This window comes from Stylophora pistillata, chromosome 14, assembly GCF_964205215.1.
Source record: "Stylophora pistillata chromosome 14, jaStyPist1.2, whole genome shotgun sequence".
NCBI classification, from domain to species: Eukaryota; Metazoa; Cnidaria; class Anthozoa; order Scleractinia; family Pocilloporidae; genus Stylophora; species Stylophora pistillata.
Window position 1 is genome coordinate 10590904 of NC_142532.1, and position 22318 is coordinate 10613221.

The following is a 22318-nucleotide window of genomic DNA, read 5'->3' on the forward strand; positions in this document are numbered from 1 at the left end:
GAATATCATTAGGTCACGTATTGCATTAATGTGGTCTCAAGCTTGAATGAGAGGTGAAATTGGTACCATCCACATAACATTGTGCTGAAAAATGTCTGGGAATACATGACAGGTTCTTTAGATATAAAGCAGAAGAGAAGAGTCCAAAGATGAATTATTGAGACAGGCTGATTGGAGGGCACTTGACAGATTTGACTAAACACCTACAACTGCCAAAGCATCACCTTTTGAACTTGAATATTTATTTGTAGCAGCGGTAGTGTTAGCAGAAGTAGGTTAACACTAAAAACAAATACAAGTTAAGTTAACTAAAGACAAACAAATTACATACTGAAAAAGAATACAAACAAAGTGAAATAGCATAAATACTTACAATCATTTGATAACGTCTAATATAAAAATTGCAAAAGCGAGTAACTGGAAAACTTCCAAAACAGACTGCCACAAGTGACTTAAAAAAACTGACTTAAAAAAGTGACACACTGACTCAAAAAAGTGATTATACAAAAAGAAATTGGCTTTAAATACAAGAGGACAGCAAAATAATGTGCAATGCGAAAAACATGCAAAAGGTGGAACTGACGAAGAAAAACGCTAACGAACTTAACAAAAAACACCAATGAAAAGGTATGAAAAATTAAAGGATGAAATAAATAAATATGAATTCAACAACAACAAAAAAAATAGCAAATGCTTAGATCTTACATAAATCAGGCCCCCAAGTGCAAGGCATGAACTACGCAATTGAAGTAAACTCGAAGCGTGTGTTCATGAAAGACCAACTTCTTTATTGCAAACCCCAAAACACGTGCTATTTTACCAGCAAGATATCTGAAGTATGCTTACACAAGTTATCATCATAAGACGTATGTTATGTAACAATATAACCATAAAATTATGAGGCTTCTTCATAAACATGACTATTTGATGTTGCTCCAGCCTTAGTGGTTCACCTCTGTTTTCTCTTTCATTTGCTCAGCTTCCTACATGCTTCACACTTCTATGGCCTGCGTTTATGCTGTTGGTGCTGTCGAACAGGCTGAGTGGTATTGAGGGTAGGCCTGATTTGACCTTCCTGTGAAACATCAGCTCAATTGGTGAAGCTTGAGGGGTGTTGGAATCCAGTGGTGTATCCTGGATGTTCAGAAGGACGTCCTCTATTGACGTTTCTTCTTCCTTGCACTTCTCAAGTAACCTTTTGAGCCTCCCAGTGGCATTTTTGCAGCGGCCATTCCTCCACTGAGAGTGAGGGGTCCCTGGGTTATGAACAATGTTGAACTTCAAGCAGAGTTCTTGGAAGTCTCTGGAAGTGTTCTGTGATCTTTGATCACTTACTACCTCCGTAAGGTAACCAAACTGGCTGCAGACACACTGAAAATACGTTCTATCACCGTATCTGCTTCTTGGTTTTTGATTGGCCTCACCCACGGGTACCCTGTGTGATAGTCAACTTATGCAACTGTACCATCAACCCTTATGCTGGAAAATGTCACAACCCAGATTCTGTATGGCATTGTTTGTGATCACAGGGCTAACTGCTGCTTGTTTCTGTCTGGGTTGGTGCTCCAGACAGGATGGGCAGGCTAGAATAAGCCTCCTGGTCTGTCCAGTCATGCTAGACCAAAAACCACTTGTCTCTGGCTCTCTGAATAGATTTGTCCACACCTTGATGGACTCGGTGTAGCTTCTGGAGCAAACACTCACGCATTTTCTGCAGGACCAGGATCCTTTGACTCTTCACAAGGATGCCATCAATAACTGCAATGTCATGTCTGTAATCCTAGTAGGCTGTGGCCAACTTGGCCAGACACTTGATTACAGTGTCCTGGCCATCCTTCCTAGCATAGGCGTTCTAGACCCTGGAATACTGGATCTCTCTTTTGAGTTGATCAGAACTTGTGGATGTCTGATTCATTTACCACAGTGATCTCAAATATCCTGATTTGGCTGGTCTCTGGGAATACTGGTCCTTGGTTGGGCACTGGCAGCGGCACAGGCACACATCTTGAAAGGCAGTCTGATATGTGCATCTCAACACACTTCTTGTAGTCGATGGTGAAATCATAGCTTTGACATCGCAGTAAACGTCGTTGCAGCCAGGTGGGTGTGTCTCTGATGTCTTTCTTAAGATCTGTTGTAATGGACTGTGGTCACTGACTATCTTGAATCTTTGTCCATACACATACTGTCAGTAGTGATTAACTGCCCAAGCGACAGCAAGCATCTCGCGCTCCAGGTTACAATATCTCGTTTCTGCATCAATCAAGCTTCTAGATGAGAAGTTGACTGGCTTGCTGTCTTGGAGTAGACACACACCCAGGCCTTTTTGGCTGGCATCACACTCAATAGTGATTTCTTTCTGTGGGTCAAAGTACTGCAGTGTCCTGTTATCTTTGACCTTGGCCTTCAATGCTTCAAGTATCTTGGTTTGTGTGTCTTCCCACACAAATTCTGCATTTTTCTTTGTAAGAGCACTGAGGTCCTGCGTCTTGGCAGCCAGGTTGGGTATAAACTTTTCCAGGTAGTTGAACATTCCTAGCAGTGACTGTAGCTTCTGCTTGTTCCTTGGCACAGCCAACCACTTGATCCCTTGGATCTTCTTCATGTCTGGTTTTAATCTTTTCTTCGTCAGGCTATGGCTGAAGTAATTTATTTCCTCTAATAAGATCTTTGCTTTCTTTGGCTTCAGCCTGAAGCCTGAGTCTTGACACTGTTGGATGACCCTGTTTACTGCCAAGTCACATTCCTCCCTTGTCCTTGCAGCTATTAGGACATCATCTGCAATGCAATGGACATCAGGGATGTCACTGAATGTTTCATCAATGGCTCCCTGGAATACATACTGGCTACTCACAAGCCCAAATGGAAGCCTTTAGTATGCATATCATCCAAATGGCATGTTGAAAGTGAGTAGTGAATACCTGGATTTTGCTGAGTATCGGTCTGGAGCTGGGGTAACTTCTTTTTCCTCCTCAGTACCATCTTTGACCTCACTCATGTCAAAGAGGCCATGGCAGTCCTTGCAGTCTGTCTCCTCCTCACACATAATCTTGATAATTTTCATCGCACAGGTGAACTTTAATGAGAACAAGTTACTGCCATAATTGGATACAAAGAATGCGACATGTCGGCCAACAACATCATTGTGTCAAACACAGTCAATGCGGAATTTCCCATGGTTCCTGACTCACTTTCCTCAATAGCCCGTGAGTTTCACCTGACTGTCGTGCAGAATCCTCTCTGTGTCATTGCCAAAGATTTCTCGGAATGTCGTATAGTTCATCAACTTCACCTGAGCTCCAGTGTCGACCTTGCCCTTGAGCTTCTTTGTGCTCCCATCTGGTAATTCAAGCTCAACAGTGGCATTTAATACAGCAGGCGATTGATCTTTGTCTAAATAGACCTTGGTGACTTGTTTGGGCAGTTTCTTGCCAAAATACGTCCTGCTAGATTTAGTTTCTTCAGTCTTTCCTTCTATAGAGTCAACTTGCACTGTCACTTCGTCAGTGTCATACTCTGAGAAGTCTGCTTCGCTATCTTCTGAGTCTGCAATTCGTTCATGAAATTTTTTCTTCGATACCAGTATTTGTTTCTGTTGGCCAAATCACTTGCTGGATGCATCGCCACTTGTCATGCTATGGCACTGCTCACCAAAATGGCCCTTCTTTTTGCATTTATTGCATTCTTTCCCATAGGCAGGGCACTGTTTGGGACCATGTTTGCATCTGCATCTTTTGCAGTTGTATTGTTTTTTTTGCTAAGTCTTAGACTTTTTACTAAAGGTCTTCTTTTGTTGACTGAGCTCTTCTGCACTTTTAGTTTCTACCAGGTTGTGGTCTCACCTAATCTTTTCCACTTCGTGTATGTGCGTCTGAGCTTGTTCCTCAGCTTCGGCAGTGTCGAGAACATGACTGGCATCTGCATCTTTTTTGTAATTTATAGACTTTCTCTATCATATTTTCCTGTTCATCAAGCCATATTTTGGGGTTTCCACCTCAAGGACTTTTTGTATCTCGGGATCGTACTTACACTGGTGGAGGAAATCACGTATTCGTCTGTAAAAAATGTCCACTGACTCTCCCTTCTCCTGTTTCATGAACTTCAGTGTCATTCTTGCAGCATTCCACGACCTTCCCTCATGCAACACAAATTGTCAAAGAAGTTCCACAGTGGAGTGAGTTTTTCCCTGTCTCCAGGTGGGAATGAGTGCAGCTCATGTTTGATGCATGCCTCTGGCCCCATCCACATTAGCACTTTGTTTACTTTAATGCTGTCCTCAAGCCTGTCGCCACATTCTAAAACCTTTTTTGCGAAAGTCTTGAAGCTTAAGTATTCGTGGTGTATCTTTTGGGAAGTGAAATCTAACCTCTTGGGCATTTCAGCTCCAGGTAGTCTTGCTCTAGCAGCTTGCTCGATTGCAGCTTGGTGTGGTGACTGGATTGCTGCCTTGTAGTCCAGGGTTACATTAACTTGCCTCATGAGGGACAACTTTCATCGCACACCCAGTGCTGTTGCAAGGAGAACAACCATATCCATGCCATGAATACCTATGCATGCTATTTTCAGTGACATAACTGCCAGCTAGAGCATTACCTTTTCAACTCGAATATCTATTAATACTGGTGGTAGTGGTTAAGCAGAAGTAGTTTGAAACTAAAAAATATAACTACTTGTTAAGTGAAGTAAGATAAACAAATTACAAACAGAAAAATAATACAAACAAGGTAAAATAGCATAAAATACTTACATTTATAACATCTAATATAAAATCTGCAAAAGTGAGTAACTGGAAAACTTCCAAAACAAAAAACTGCCACAAGCATGACTGTGGATACAGACTTAAATAGGTGATTATGCAATTAAGAAATTTGCTTTCAATACAAGAGGACTGCAAAATAACGTGCAGTATGGAAAACATACAAAAAAGGTGAAACTGAAATCACTCAAAAGTAGTGTCTGAGATCCCAATGACGCCCTGTTTCATAGAGAGAACATCAAAATATTTACTGGCAAAGCCCTTGTTCATATTCAATATGACCGGGACAGTAGGCTCTTTTTTATTTGTGCTGATAAACATTTGTCAGAAAGGATCAATGCTGTATTTCTGTGGTGTTGACAAAACCTGGATCAGATCAGGGATTGGATCATGGAACACATGATCCCACCTGTGATCTGATCCATGTTCTGGTCCAGGGTTTTGTTGATTCCGGTATGTCTGTGTAAACAACCTTGTTAGATTGAATGACATGATGATTTGCTCTACTTTTTTACATCCCAAAGGATGTCATATTCTCAGTAGAATCTAAGTGGTAATTTACAACCTGTATCTCATCAACTGTACTCTGATTGACTGATACAAAGAGTTGGTTACAAGAGTTACACGTACATGTAGCCTAAGATTTGACATTTTGAGCATACAGTATGTTGATTGTGGGGTATGCTTTCCAGACTCAAAAATGTCTCTCCTCCTTGATTTTTTGTGGCATGACTAATGGTAATGGTGTTAACCAGTGGAAGGATACTAAGGCAGCAAGCAAAAAGGCCTATCAGAAAGTCTTTTCCTGCTTTATGGTAAAGTTACGGAGTAAACTAATATGAAATGATGGTTAATCATAATTACAAGGAATGGCTCCTCATACAGCTTTCTCATAGGAAACAAGAAAGATAGAGAACACCAGGCTAAGTTACTTCTCAAGAAATTTAAAGGGTTTTAACAAATTAATTTTACACATCTTTTCCAAGAAGAAACTCATCCCTTGACTATTATAGTCCTGGAAAAAATGGTTTCACAGATTTCACCAAACAAGAGCAATAGAAGGGCTGTAAGGACTATTTAGCCACCCATGGGGCACTGCATCAATAAGTGTTCTTCTGATGCTTTCTCCTTTCTTAGCTTTTTCAGTACTCTACCTATCTCTGAAAATGTTTTTAAGTTTAAGGGAAGACAAAAGCGCCATTCATTAGAAGTTTAGATATACCTGGGTTTATACATCAAAGCTAAACATGATCCTGGTGCAAGTTCAGAAAAACATAACATACCCTTGAGTAATAATCACTGAATATTTCCTATTTCAATATGCAATAATCCTATTGCATGCCTTCAAAATTGCCTTTTACAGTAGTAGAACAACCCTAGCCTTATGCCTTCCAACTTTGTGCTCATTTTAAAAACTTGTAAATAAACTAAGGAGCTTACTTTGATAGACCAGGAGCTTTACTAGTTCCCATCACAATGGCTATCTTGCAACGTGGGTCCCCTGCCCCTAAAAAAAGAACCAAAATTTTTATCCCCACAAATCCAATAGAGGGACTCAAAACAAGAAAATTGTTCTCTTTACCGCTACTCCACCACTTTGTTCCATTGATAACAATTTCAGTACCCTGTCTGGTAATCTCACACTCCATGTTTGTTGCATCAGAAGAAGCCACACTTGGCTCTGCATATTGTAAAAGTACACTACGTCAAATGACTTACAATAAGATACAATACATACACACCTACATGTACATACAAACACACCTCCTTGTTTATTTTAGAATTACAAAACAGTTTTATGCCTAAGTTAAATTAAATGAATGTGGACTGTAATAATTTTCTTACGATGAAAGAATCAGGCCAATTGATCATGTGTTGATCGTGACATTTCACTACACTGCTAGTCTTTGTCAGAGGTAAAGGTTGAAAGTCGACATATTGCTATTTGTTGCACCTTGGTTTGATATCATTGCTAGGTTATGGCAACAACTTGAGAGTGTTCCTCACTGATAGCTAGGTGTATTTATAATGACTGTTACACGGTGAGAAAAATGATTACATGTTCATTTATCTTTAACACCATAATGGGAAGCAACACTTTCTGTAACAACAAAAACTAAAAAGAAAATAAATAAATATTGACATAATCAAATTTCAGTTGAAGTCAGAGACCACAGTTTTGTTTTCGGCCACAATTTGCATTGTACAATGTATATATGAAGTTCATATAATTATTTTGAACTGCGGTATTAAATACGTATGATGCACGATCCTCGCAGTAGAGAGCACTATTTATGCAATAGCGAAAATCAAACCTGAAAAAAAAAAAAAAAAAAAAAATCAGGCCTGTACGGGATTCGAACCACTGACCTCTGCGATACTAGTGCAAATATATGAACTTCGTATATGAGCACGATCCTTCGCAGTAAAGCACTATTTGAGCAATAGTGAAAATCAGACCTGAAAAAAATGTATCGCAGAGGTCAGTGGTTCGAATCCCGTACAGGCCTGAAATTTTTTTCAGGTCTGATTTTCACTATTGCTCAAACAGTGCTTTACTGCGAAGGATCGTGCTCATATACGTCTCATAACCGCAGTTCACACAAATGTTTCATATGTTTGTTGTTGTATATGAACTTCATATATACATTGTATCTGATTTATCATCACGGGTTTATTACGAATCAACTTAACGGCCTGTTCCCAGTTGGCTTGTTAGCTCAATTGGTGGAGCGCTGCACTAGTATCGCAGAGGTCAGTGGTTCGAATCCCATACAGGCCTGATTTTTTTCAGGTTTGATTTTCGCTATTGCATAAATAGCGCTCTCTACTGCCAGGATCGTGCATCATACGAATTTGCACTGTGTTTGAGAATGAAGTATTGCAGGGCAGGAAACTTTTTTTTCAATTTCCTTGTCTCTTCGGACAAGTGTAGTGTGTATTTTACTTATTATTTCAATCATGCCCCAGTTGGGTGAAAAGCTAAATAGTCAATCAAAACATTTAGCACAACAAATTGAATAAAAGCATATTCTTACGATATATCTGTCAGTGTATGTCAATTTGTTCATTCTACATCTGACTCATCTTGAACTCCATCCCCACATCTAGTATACATCGGGCTGCTTTTATCTGCTAATTCTGAAAAACTTCCGACAAGTGGAGCGGTGCATTTTGTTTGTTTTTAGCTCATAACAAACCCAGTCAAATTCTGTCATCTAAGGGCCGCCTGAAATTTTCTTAATTTGGCTATATCAACTTAAGTTGAAATTATAAATTGCATGGCCACCGTAACGCGCTTGGTTTCATATTTCTTTGCTTTATCTTCAATCTTTTTCTTCTTGGAAGGAACATACTTGTCAGTATTGACATTTGTAAGTGCTTCCGGTGACCTTTTCATAAATTTAAACAATTTTGATTGAGACATTGCCGATACACAAGCAATCACGCGATTCAAGTCGCTCAGATGTCACTGACAAGCACCACAGGCAGCCCAAGCTCTCTTTGAGAACCACACAAGGAACACAATTTGCATAAAATTCTCTTCTTCTCTTCTTAAAGAGAAGAAGAGAAAATCAGGATTAAAAAAAAACCAATTAAATCAAGTGAAATTGGTAAAATAATGACACCAGAAGCAAGCAACACACGTATGGAATAAGGTAAGCCATTTTTATTTAATATTTTCACTTTTAACTATCTTTATGGCTATCTTGTAGAAAATCCCATACAAATCCTTATAAATTGATATGCAAATTGTGTTCCTTGTGTGGTTCTCAAAGAGAGCTTAGGCTGCTTGTGCATGCAATTGTGCTGTACAACGGGGATCATGTGGAAATCAATGGCGATGCTTAGTGAAGAAATCAAATACAACTTGCACAAAAAGAAAAGAGAGTTTATTTTCAAGGCACTAATAGTTATAAAATATGGGAAAAAGTGATTTATTATTTTTCCAAAGTCAGGCAATGTCAGAGCTCTGCAACTTACTTGTACAATCGGACACCTTTGATCATCTTTTTGCTTGTCCGAATGGAAAAGTTACCCGTCTCGGACGTTCGGACGGGCCAAGTTTCCTGCCCTGTTAATTGCTACCCCAAAACTAAATTTGTTGCTTGAAACAATTGCATTCTAATTGTATTTCAAAATAAGTTGTAATGTATTATTTAAGCATATTTTCTTTTCATTTTGAGCTCCAAGAGGTCTATCTCAAACAAGATTGAACCAAAATACAATCTTAATAGTTTTGAAATCTTGCCCCTAAATTCACTAGGAAGTTGCAATAGAGTGAAAGGCACATGTCATGTTATGGATGCACAGCCATGTGCAACATGAGGATTTTTACCATAGTAGCTCCTTAAGATATAGGTAGGACTTGTACCCATGACATATTATAAAAAATATTAAGAAACACAGATAGAGATCTTAATGTCACAGTACAGTGTTTTTAAAATGCCATCAAGATAGACCCAACAGTTCTGATTTTCTTGAACTGCTTTCAAAAGCATTAAAGGATTGCATTGTTCTAGTTTTGTCCAGTATTGACTTTGATAATTATTTTGACACAATGTAACTCTACAGAAGACAATGTATTGGTTGGCTTCTTAAAGATTATTAGCTCCTCTCAGCTTGCATTTACTTATTTTTTTCTGAGTATGTGTTCAAGAAGTCCTCTAATACTTTCTGGTGCTCATAAGCAATGGCATGGTATAGACATTACAGATTACTTTGGCAAGACATTGATTTTCATGAAGGCAGGCCTATTCTGTTAATTAAGCAGTTAACTGACTATAAAAGGAGAAGTCTGTACTCAAAGCCAAGTAGGGGATTACTACTCCCCCCTGATGGGATGCTAATCCATGGTAAGCTAAGGCTACCCCCAGCATTTCAACAGGCTTCCCTGAAAATAAGCTGCTACCCATTTTTATACCTGGGTGAAGAGAGGTACTGTGACAGCAGTATTGTTTTGCCCAAGAACACATCACATTGACCCAGCCAGGTCTTGTGATTAAACCAACTGAACCAGAGTCTGGTGCATTAACCATTAGGCCCACTGCATCTCCCACCATGTTTCCCACTGTAATTGACTACAGGGTATCATTGAAAACTAAACAGAGGGTGCCCTCATGTACTTTTCTCAGTTTTGCAGTGGCAACAATGTTACAAAAGTGCTGGGTCTCTGAGCAGTATAGTTACAGTGAGGAAGGATGAAACCAAAATAGACAGGCTTCCTTGTTTCAAGCTGGAGGATCTTCATTCATTTGAGTGCTGCAAGACACTTTTCTGCATTCATTGGCTATGTAATTTACAAATGTCAATTTTTCACTGATTTTGACCCTCAGAATGTCAAAATCTCTGGTGAAAGGAATTTCAGCATCATCACAGTAGGGGGGCTTGATATATGTGCCGCACTAAATATAATTACTTCGTATTTTAAAGTATTTCTCTTCATTCTATTTGACTTGTACCCTTTATCAATATTGGAAAGATCTGCATTTACCAGGTATGTCCTGTTGAACTTTTTGTGACATGTTACTACTGGCAGTAAATTTTGTTTACCCAAAAAAATACAATGATAAATTTAAAGACTTTCTCAGAATCTTTTCCACACTAGTCAAAAAATTCAACTACCTCTCTAGGACCTCAGAGTCAGCCCATATGACAAACACATCAACTCTAGATATTTATAAGTTACTTATGAATGTTAAATGCACTGCAATATAGTAAGGAGATGTAAAATAAGGTGTTGTCATTGTTACTGTTGAGTTCAGACATAATTAGGTGTTAGATAACAACATCAAACTTAGCTATTGATGACTCAATCCTTTCCCTTTCAAAGGAAGACAGAGTTATAGGAATGAAATATATTACCTGTCATACAAAATGCAGACCTTACTGTCCCTTTCAGAAGAGGTTCAAGCCAGGCCTTCTTCTGTTCTAATGTGCCATATAGATGAAGAACCTCCATGTTGCCAGTGTCTGTACAGAAACAATACAACAAAGAGAAGCTATTATGTAAATCTAAGCTAGAGACAATCCATTCCCTACACATAACAAATATTGATAGGGTCAGGTTAAAATTAATTTGCCATACACCTGCAAGATTTCATGGAATTATAGAAAAGTTTTAAAAAGACCTGTTGATAACTGATTCTAGGAGATCTAAGAATATTCAAAGGAATATAAAATTACATGGAATTAGGTCAAAAATTTAGAATTCAGCATACAAGACTGTTGAATAAGATTCTTAGAAAAAGAAATGGTTACTGGTGGAAAAGCTCATCAAAATTTCTGAACACCTACCTGTGCCGGTACAGCACAATAAAATCATTTGAAGTAGTCAAAATCCCAGGTTTAATGTTGAAGACACAGATGTGCATGTAGATTTCGTATAAATTTCAAGTTTCTGTCTATTCAGCTTAGGTTAGTCAGTTGGAACGGAGTCAAACTTTCTTGACACAATTTAAGGCATTTTTACCACTTATTCAGATGTTAGCCTACATGTACCTGGAAAGATAAGCTTCATGTACACATAAATTCATTTTATACCCATTGTGGGAAAAACCACCTTCATTTACAAGAAAATAATGAGCAAGAGTTGGTAGCAGACCATAGCCCTGTGTCTGCCTTTAGATTTTAATCTTCAGCTACTGCTTTAAAAATAGCAATTTTGTCATGCTTAAAAAGACTATCCACTGTAAGAGTGCAGGCTTCACTTTGTTCATCTAAAAATGAGGTTATCATCTCTCTACAAGCTTAGTGGACGGTGAGAGTGAATGAGAGCGATAATGCACGACTATGTTACTTACGCAAAAAAAGTAGGATATGGTCTGCACAACTCTCTTTTCTAATTTTTTAACCTATTTGACTAAGACACTTTTACTCTTGCCTTAAATAAAAGGATACTCTTCATCTATGTGCCTCTAACCATTAAAGGGGAAGAGGCAGGTCAAAGTAAAAACATAAAACTAATTGAAATAGGAGGCTCCCATTTATTTCACTCGTAATCAAAGGACAATCATGCTTTTTCAGATTCCCACCCCTTAAAACTCACATATCTTGTGACTAACTCCCTATATCTATGTTAAGTTTGGGTATGAGAATTTTTAAGACCATGCAGTATTGAAAACTAGAGCCTAAGTACTTAATTCCATCCAAGTAACATTACATGATATGACTGTTACAATGTGATAAATCCATCAACCAGTGCTCTACACTGTTTACTTCTTGGTCCCTTTAATTGCTCTCTCTCTCTCTCTTTCCAGACTATTTTAATTGAATCTTTTTCTCCAGAAACTTAGATAATAAGAATTTCCTCTGGTTGACAATGCTTTAGCTCTAAATATTGTTGCCTTGCAAGTTGATGAAAATCGTAAAATAGCGATAATTACTGTTCAACTACAACCGTCCACCAAAGTATGATTTCACACTCAAAACACAGGTAACCCATGGCCAGGCTCACTGTTTGTGTCGTGTACACATGGTTAAATAGAGAGAACATTTGGGGCAAAGTTTAGGTCTGGAAATTTGCTTGAAAATGGACATAAAAATCATTGAAACTTACCATGTGGCGATTGTTATTGTCCTTAATATGTACATGAAGTTTCGGGGAAAATATACTCTTCTTCACCTTTCCTTCATAGTAGAGACAAGGTAGGAAGCTGACGGCAGCATCAGAGACAGATAGACCCTCAATCCAGCACATTTTTTTTGCGAAAATCCAATCCGGTAGCCAAATAAACATGCCGGGCTAGTAGAACAAGAATAACTCTAAACCGTGAATCCACTAAAGCAGCTCCAGCTTGAAACACGAAGCCAGCAGGCTCCGTAAAACTTGTACGTTAGCCCACTAGTGTATGAGGCACCAAATTAAAGTGGACAAAAATGTTGTTTAGCAATTTTTCTTTCCAATTACAAAAATATGTTCTAAACTCGAGATTTTTGTCCTCGGTTTACATATTAGATGCTAACTTAGTGAAATATTTATGTGCTTTTTCGCATTTATTTTATAAACTCTTCAGTTGCATTCTAATTGCAAAGAAAACGCATTACAAGTACAGAAAAAATTATTCTAATTGAAATGTGTTTTAGATGTTCTAATGTTCTTATTACATTCGATTTTAAAAAATTAAGTATTCTAATAATGTTCTTTTCATGCCAGGTTTGAAAAAAACTGCTCGTAAAAATGAAAAATTATCTATGAAGCCTTTTACTGGCGGCTCTCACCGAATCTGTCTGGCTTTCTCAAGGGTCACTCGTGTTGCACGGCCTTATTGAAATTGACTAAAGATTGGAGAGCCTGCCTTGACAGAAGAGAAGCTGTTGCAGCGGTGGCTATGGACTTAAGTAAAGCTTTTGACTCTGTTTGTCACCCGCTTCTCCTAGCTAAATTTAAGGCATATGGTTTTACGTATAATGCACTGGAAATTATGACCGCTTACCTTATTGGACGGAGACAGAGGGTCAAACTTGATGGTGTATATTCTTCGTGGAGTACCGTTAAAACTGGTGTACCACAGGGGTCCTTGTTGGGTCCACTCTTATTTAATTTGTATGTTGATGATCTTAATTATTTTATTACTAATGTGTCCTTAAGGCTATACGCTGACGACACTACTCATTATACCTCTGACGTCTCACCAACAGTCTTGCAGTATATAATTCTCTGATCTGAGTGTTCTATCGAGATGGTTCTCAATGAATTCTTTACAGATTAATGCCGCCAAAACACAAGCTATCGCTATTGGCCCGTCTTCATACCACTATGATTTCCATCTTAATGATCTAATGTCCATACAAAGGATACACTCAAAATCCTAGGGGTGGTCCTTGATAGCAAATTAACATTTGAAGCGCACATAAAGCAACAGCTCAATAAGGGATGCACAAAGGCTTCAGCTTTGTGGAGAATACCCAAGTTTATTTCTAAGGACGTGTTAGTTCGTTTATACAAGGGCTATGTTCTCCTTCATCTTGAGTACTATAGTCCCCTTTTACTGGGAGTAGGCAACGAGGAGACTACTAAAATAGAGACAACTAATTACTTTATAATTATTAAGAACTATATTAGGCTTCTAGAGGTCTGTGTCATACGACTTCCTCCTCAAGTTGGCCGACATTAAGTCCTTGGAGAATCGTAGGCAATTCCAATCGTTAGTTATGTTATACAAGTGCTTGTATGATAAAAGGGCACCTTATATAAGTGATTTTTTTAATTTTAGAAATGTACCGTATAGTTTACATGGGCTCAGTACAAGGCTAGATTTACCTCCTTTCAATCTTGAGTTTTTACATCGGTCATTTTCATTTTTAGCTAGTAAACTTTGGAATGCGCTACCCCTAAACTCAGAGAATCTCAAGATATTGTTTCATTCAAGCGTTCTCTTAAAGCCCACATGACTTAGCAGTAGTGATTGTAAATATTGCTATTGTTAATATTGTAAATTTTTGTTGATAGCTCTTGTCTATGATCTTCGATCCTGCTTTTAGTTATTTAATAGAATCTACTTATTATTTGTATTCTTACAGAAATTATGTTTTCTTTCTAATTGTACATACATGTACACGTTTTAACAAGAACTTCTGTACTCCTAGGTGTCACATGTTTAAATAAAAGATTGATTGATTGATCTTATTCTCAGTCAGAAAATGCATTGTAATTGCAAAAATTACATTCTAATTGCCAATTATTCTCAGTTGAATTTTTTCGTGCTAATTAAAACATGTTTCTAACTAACATGCAAATTTATGCTACACAAAGCGGTGTTGGGCAAGGGTATCGAGGACACCACTGTAATTGACATTTCCTCCTTTTTGTGCTAATTTTAAAGCTTTGAATTGGAGACTATCTAGAAAAGCTACGACATGCCTTTATACAGTTGAGGAAGAGGCGACATAGAGATAGAGAGATTCTTAGAAAATACTCATGCAGTTCTCGTTCAAATTGCAGCTAGCTTCAGTCAACAATGGGAGACCCAGAATACAAACCTGGATGACTTAGAAAACACTGTTGATCAAATGACCAAGATCTGTACAACGTTTGGCGTTCTTCATCAGAGTGTACCCACTAACAGCACTGCAAATAATTCAGTCGTTGGCCTGGCGAGTATTTCAGACAATCTATGAACACATCTTTGTAAGAGACTCAAAGGTTTAAAGACAGAGAGTGCCTGTTCTTTTGCGGAATACCAATGCTAAGTGAGCAGCATTGGTGAAAAAGGTTGTCCTCATTTTGAGATTATGAAGGATCAACTGGAACTCTTGCGAAAGTAAACACTTTCGCTGGGCTTGCATTGCTAAATTACTAGGAATTTCTGAGAGAACTCTTAGAAGATGAAGAAGGAATTTGGACTTGAAACGGACAGTTTTACTGAGATTTCAGAGAGCAACCTTACAGCTGTCATTCAATCAGTGAATTAATTCAGTCTATTTTCCTCATTATTTCGCAGACCCTCCAGCACTTCATGTGCAGACTTCTGCTCCTCAATGCACCTGGCATGCGACTCTGGCCAACACTGCAGGGAGTAAGTGATTTTGCTGATTGAACGCCACCTGTAAGGTTGCTCTCTGAAATCTCAGTAAATCCATCCGTTTCGAGTACAAATTCCTCTCCTCATCTTCTAAGCGTTCTCTCAGAAATTCCCAGAATTTAGCAATGCTAGCCCAGTGAAAGTGTTTACTTTGCGAGAATTCCAGTTGATCCTTCATAATTTCAAAACCAGGACGACCTTCTTCACCACTGCTGCTCTCTGGGCATTGGTATTCAAAAGAACAGGCACTCTGTATCTAAACCTCTGAGTCTCATACAAAGATGTATTCATATATCGTCTAAAATGCTTGCCAGGCCAACAACTGAATTATTTGCAGTGCTGTTAGTGGGTATACTCTGATGAAAAACACCTAACCTTGTACAGATCTTGGTCATTCGATCAGTAACGTTTTCTAAATTATCGTCTAAAATACTCGCCAGGCCAACAACTGAATTATTTGCAGTCCTGTTAGTGGGTACACTCTGATGAAAAACACCAAGCGTTGTACAGATCTTGGTCATTCAAACAATAACTTTTTCTAAGTCATACAGGTTTGTATTCTGGGTCTCCCATTGTTGACTGAAGCTAGCAATTTGACCGACTTGGAACTGCTTGAGTATTTTGTAAGAATATCTCCATCTCTATGTCACCTCTTCCAAGACGGCATAAGGGCATGTCGTAGCTTCTCTAGATAGTCTTCAATTCAAAGCTTTAAAATTAGCGCAAAAAGGAGGAAATGTCGATTACATTGGCATCTGTGATACCCTTGCCCAACGCTGCTTTGTGTAGAATAGATTTGCATTTTAATAAGAAACGTGTTTTAATTAGCACGAAAAAAATTCAACTGAGAATAATTCGCATACTAATTAGAATGTAATTAGAAAGAAAAATTGCTAAACAACATTTTTGTTCACTTTGGCGCCTCATACACTAGTGGGTTAACGTACAAGTTTTATGGAGCCTGCTGGCTTCGCATTTCAAGCTGGAGCTGCTTTAGTGGATTCATGGTTTAGAGTTATATTCTTGTTCTAAGAGCTCAGCATGTTTATTTGGTGACTACATGGATTGGATTTTCATGAAAAAATGTGCTCAGTGCATTGAGGGTGACGATCGGTCCCTAACGGTCTGGTCAGCCTCCTATGTACCTTGTCTCTCTATTATGAAAGAAAGGTGAAGAATAGTATTTTTCCCAAAAGTTTGTGTACATATTAAGGACAAAACAAATCGCCACATGGTAAGTTTCATTGATTTTTATTTCCATTTTCAACAAATTTCCAGACCTAACCTTCGCCCCATAAAATTATGTTCTCTCTATTTAACCATGTGTATGTGACAAACAGTGAGCTTGGGTTACCTGTGCTCAAAGTGCTAAGTGCAAATTCTTTGGTTGTGCAGCTTCACATCTTCTAGCCCACATAAAGCCCTCAAGTGACACCTAACCATGTGTCTCAGTGTGGTGTGCTGCACCCCAGCTTGGCACTTGAGTATGAGCACTTAATGCGTTCTGCCAGTGTTTCCTGGTGCACGTACATGAATGGGATTTCCAAGTTACACTTTGGTTGTCAGAGTATTAAGCCATATTATATCCAAAGAACATTCTGAAACAATTGCCAGCCTGTTTTTTTGGTGCCCACTAAATTTTTTTTCAAGTATATATATTTTTTTATGTTGCCAAATGGCTACTTTGTAAAAAAGGTGAGTTTGGAGTGCTAAACAGTTTGATTTTGTTATTAATCTCCTATGTGTAGGCAGACAACTGCTTCCTTTACAGAAAGTACCAAATGTTTTCAATTGAGGGTGATATATGTTACACATGGTCAATCAATCCCATCATCAAAAGTGATTTCTAGGACATGCATACACGTACACTGACAGCAAATGGATTGAAAGAGTGGATCAAGGGACAAGTAAATAAAGCCTGCTAGCTGGAAGCATGGAGTTTAAATGAAGGTCATCATGTAAAATCTGATATGCATTGACTTTGAAAATGTACTAGCACCTTTTGAGAACAAACTCTGTCTCTTCAGAGTATAAGATCTATACAGACTTTTTATAGATGCAAGTAGATCTATGAAGAACATCTTGTATTAATATTTTCGTAATTAAACAAAGAATTAAGGTACCTGGTGCACTACAGTTGAAGACTTCTGCAGCAAAAGGACATCTTCCAGTAACCTCAGCTAACACAGCATACTCAAGTTGACTTAAACCTGAGACACTTGGTAGAAATAGGTTCCACAGCCCTTCCCCTTGAGCTTTTCTCTGGGTGAGAAAAATAGACTATATTAATTTTTTTTTACCAACCTGGAGATTTTTTTCCTATCAACAGAATCTGTTGCTTCAAAGTGCCCTATATGTGTTCCAAGATCTGTTTTTTGATAACCAGACCCCATGACAACTCTGTGTTTCTTTCAGTAGTGGGAGTAAAGCTGAGCAATCAAGAAGAGTAAGCAACTATACTATCACAGATTGTAACAAGGCAGACAATGTTTATGACAGAAAATATCAGCAAGTGTGTGATTGAAGAAATTCAGGTAATGCTGTACCTTTAAATCCTCCATAAATGGAGGGACGCTCCATTGGGTTGCTGGATTATTCACATGCTGATAGTAAGCCTAATAAAGATGAATAGTCTCAGTGAAACTACTCATTTATCTCTCGAATAACAGACACATTTCTGGACCCTTAACTGAGCATATAAAAGGCTAGTTAACCTTGTAAGCTGTGTCAGACAGTTTGCCAGCTTTGCTATCACTGTGGCAACCTGTTCTTATTCATAGACTTAGTCCATAGCTTACAGACTCTCCTCTTGTTTCTGTTTATAAGCAAAACCTTATCATACTGCATCATGACCATCATTAAACCAAAGAAGTGCCCACAATTAGATTGAAAATCAATGTATGGTACATATTATTATACATTCTCAAGATCTTGCTGCTTTGAATCACCTACTTTGGAGCATTTCTAGTTTACTTCATATAAACTTTAACTGTAATTATGACTTTTCTTCAGCCTCAAAGTGCTACTGAGACGAAAATTGCAGTTCTTCAAAACCAATTTTTTATGCCAACAACTCAAGTTTAGAAACAAAAAGAAAAATACAATTCAGACCTATCGCGGCAAGAAAAGTTTGGAAAAATTTTGATTAAAACTCACTACATTTCGTCCGCCATTGCTCAAACTACAACGACTGAGCCAATGATAATTTTCAGCATCTTTCCCCATTGTGACATTATTATTCCTTTCATCAAAGCATTGTCAAAGTAAATAGTAAATTCTGTGGCGATCTTGCTCGAAAATTGTCGCTGTTTTTTATTTTAAGTGACAGTAATGGTTCTGTTTCTTCCAATGAGAGGTCTATGAATGATTGTTGTAGTGTTGAGGAGAAATATTGGTTATATCGCACTCTGTGTGACGAAGAAATAGAGCCAGGGTGCTGTCGTGCAACCGAGGAAGAGGCCATCACTTTTGAGGAAAACATTTAAATGTGGCTAGTGAAGAAATGAGGGAGCTAAAGCTTCAAAAGTGGCTTACTGGTGACGCAGAAGTTCATATTACAAATTTTAGCACATAATGTTCTTAGTCAAGCTTTTGTAGCAGGATAAAAATATCTTATATGTGCACGATCCTTCGCATAATCGATCCTTTCATAACCGCAGTTCATACATATGTTTCATATGTTTGTTGTTGTATAAAAGTATCTCTTGAAAGGCTATATTTATTGTTTTAAGGTGTCTTCGAGCAGTTCTCTTCCAGCCGGTTTACCCTTGCTCTTATTTCGCTGGAAGTTCAGATCTTTTCCCTTTGTCATGCAATGCCTTTAGGCTGTTATGCAATGCTTTTCCTAATGAAACTGTGGCATACCATGCATGGTTTCAAAGAAAATCAATAGCCCGTTTATTTCTATGAATTGTGCTTTACTTCCTACACATGACTATGGACTCGCATTTGTGCAGCTTTTCATCTTCGGAAAAAAATCAGAATGCTGATAAACTTTTACAAATGACTACTTCTTGTTATTCTCAGGGAACAAAAGTATTTTGTCCATACTGTTACTGTGACACCCAGAAACTGTGAATTCCAGAAATACATGTACTCATGTAATGTCCTTGCAATTCAAGACAACTAAACAGCAGCAGTTGGGAGTTTGCACACTCCTGAATTTTGTGTTGAACTACACACAACTGTCCTGTGAGAATCAAGTCAAAGTGTTTGTAGCTTTCTTAGTTTCACAGTAATAAGTAATTAAGCAGTGTGGTCCTATAGTTTACATGGTTGCATGACCTGCTGCTAATCTGTAGTTCACCACCTTCTCTAACCTTAGATTTGCCAGGTTGTCTGCCTTCTACAAAAATTAATTATTTGTACTTGAATGTGCTCCCAAAAATTTAGACCAGAGGAAATAAGTCTTAACAAAGGTTAAATTAATTTTACTCTAAAGTAATCATGTTTCTAAACATTTGGTGAAGCAGGAAAATTCTAATATTACTAATGAGTGATTCACTTGTTTATTCATTTGACCACTTATTTATCCACTGCATTGTGGGGTTACCAGTAATGGATAGATGTAGTGAGAAAAACTTCAGAAGGAATACTGTCGAGGTCACCATTATAGACAAATCACAGTCTCTTGGTTCTTAATTGTTTCACAACGGAGTCCTTCGAATCCAGGATGACAAGCACAAACATAACTGTTCACTCAGTCAGTACAAGTACCACTGTTTACACAGGGATTATTGGAACACTGAAATCATTAAAGCTTTTGTATAGCCTGCCCTTCTCACCCCTTGTCAAGTGTCAAGTGTAAAGCACCTGGTTTACTATTTTTTAAGCTCATTGGCCCCTTTTTTAATATCTTCTGTTGATATGGTTATCAATTACAGAGTGTATCAAGATGATGAATTGAGAATTAAAACAAAAAAGGAGTCTGATCACATATGTTGCACATTTGTTTTTACAGAGAAGCATTTGTGTAAGTTGGTATGCATCTGCTTCATCTATATGCACTATGCAAAACTTCCTTCATGACAATTTAATGCTACCCTGCCCTGTCGTGACATTTCCTTTACATCCTTGTACTTTGGGTACACTACCCAAAGATGTAGCTGGCCTTGATTTTCCACCTTTGTTTCCCTTCAAGCTGCCAGTGGCAGGACTGATAGCCCATATTTAGCACAACAAGTAATTTACTACCAAATTTTTTCTTGAACCAAGAATTAGAAAACAGAATAAGTAAATAAATGTACATGTTCTAACTTTTCCTTTTTGAAATTATTAGTGTGTGGCCAGGCTATGCATATCATGGAGGAACAAATTTGACCTGCCCCCAAAAATAATATTACTCCTGATCATTTTTTAGTTAATGAAAGTATTGTTTTTTTAACAAAATAGTACCTAGTGCTTTGCTGTTCATATAAAATGAAATTATTAACTACCTGTACTTTGCTTTATATGAAATTCCATAAACCTGCAGAGTATCGGTATGAGCTGGTCTACATCTTTGGGGCAAACTGATTAACCACAGAATGGTAGCTTGCCAGAAAGCTTGTCTTCTCAACTGCAGAGGCCTTTTCCATGGCTTTAAATATCAGGCCTAGTTAAGTTAGGAATGTAGACAGTTTTTCATACTCCTACAGCAATATAGAGCTATTGATATTCATGGCTTGAAAGCAATTTTTAAAAGGAAAGGTGACTTTTATTCCAGCAGAACAAATTTGTTTGTGTACAAATCTTACAAGGTGGATTATGAGTCTTGGAGAATAAATAAATAGATAACAAATCAAGGTCTAGAAAACATGAGGTGAGAATGAACAGAACAATCACGATCTAACAACAACGACAACATCAACAAGCCTTTATTTCATCTCAAATTTAAAAGAGCAAAAAAACATGCTAATATCTCTGAGAAATTAAATAAAATGAAATAGTTATGGAGAAAAAGATAAATATATAAGACAATATATACAATTGAGTAATTGATACATTTATAACTATTTACAGAATGGACAGCAGTCAGTATCAAATTCGAACTTACGAAAAGCCGATTAAAAGCTGCAACTGTTGGCAGTGACCTGGTCCTGTTCGGGAGGAAGTTCCGTGGTTTGCTACCATAGTAAGATAAAGAGTGTGGGCCATATGTAGTAGCAATGACATGAGGGTTGAAAAGAGAATGTGTACCACTAGTACGTGGTGGGTTTTTAGACTAAACATATTAGTAATATAATTATTCCAGTGCCAGCCCATTAAGAGATTTGCATACTAATGTAAGGGTATAATGTACACACCCATTAAGAGGAAATGTGGCCAAAAATCTAACATTTTCAGAATATAGTGGCATTACAGCCAAAAAAGCAATTCGGCTCATTATAATTCTCAAGTTAGGTAGGCCTTAATATGGTCAAAGAAAGCGCTGCATACTTCGTTTGGCTGAATACTGATTTATTTTCGAGAAAATTAGCAAAAGCAGAATTTCGTCCAAATGCCACTCTTGAAGCTCAAAATTTCAGACGAATCTCAGAGCGTTGCACCACAAACTGAAAACACTTGGACCGTTAAAAACTACCAAATCTTGAAAAACAACATCAATACATAATTTGACAGCAGTTTGAGCAATTCTTGATCATTTATTTTACACAACGTAATTGAATTTATCCGACCTTCTTCTAACAAGATTAAAAATAGGTCAAAAGCAACCTGTTATTTAACTATGTGCTATACAAAATAATCGACTGAAAATTTGCGTTTTAGAAGGTGAAGTGTGGTTCTTTTTTATCTCCAGAGGATTTTTTGGGGAAATGATTCAGAGCGATTTAATCAAATTTTAAAGTTGGATAAAATGAGCTGATTTGACGATGCTGATTTGATGATGCTCCGACAACGACGGAGTCGTAGTCGGAGTCGTAAGAGCGCTCATGACCAAGTGAAAATCGAAAAACGGAGTCGTAAGCGGAGTCATAAGCTCGACGGAATCAGAGTCGGAAGAATCAGAACGTTCCCATTTTCTTCCCATTCCGTTTATGACTCCAGTGAAAACTGCATT

General features: G+C 37.8%; 1 protein-coding gene across 6 annotated transcripts in view; it reads right to left on the minus strand.

Moving 5' to 3' along the window:
- LOC111332566 (acyl-CoA dehydrogenase family member 11) overlaps positions 1–22318 on the minus strand; it is a 135719-nt gene that overhangs the window by 25887 nt on the left and 87514 nt on the right. For all 6 annotated transcript variants that reach the window (XM_022937924.2, XM_088744373.1, XM_088744372.1 and 3 more), the window contains 5 exons: positions 17826–17894; positions 17403–17541; positions 10622–10729; positions 6339–6437; positions 6197–6263 (listed from right to left, as the gene is read on the minus strand). In XM_022937924.2, the coding sequence (XP_022793659.2) occupies positions 6197–6263; positions 6339–6437; positions 10622–10729; positions 17403–17541; positions 17826–17894 (482 nt within the window). The remainder of the gene's footprint in view (positions 1–6196; positions 6264–6338; positions 6438–10621; positions 10730–17402; positions 17542–17825; positions 17895–22318) is intronic.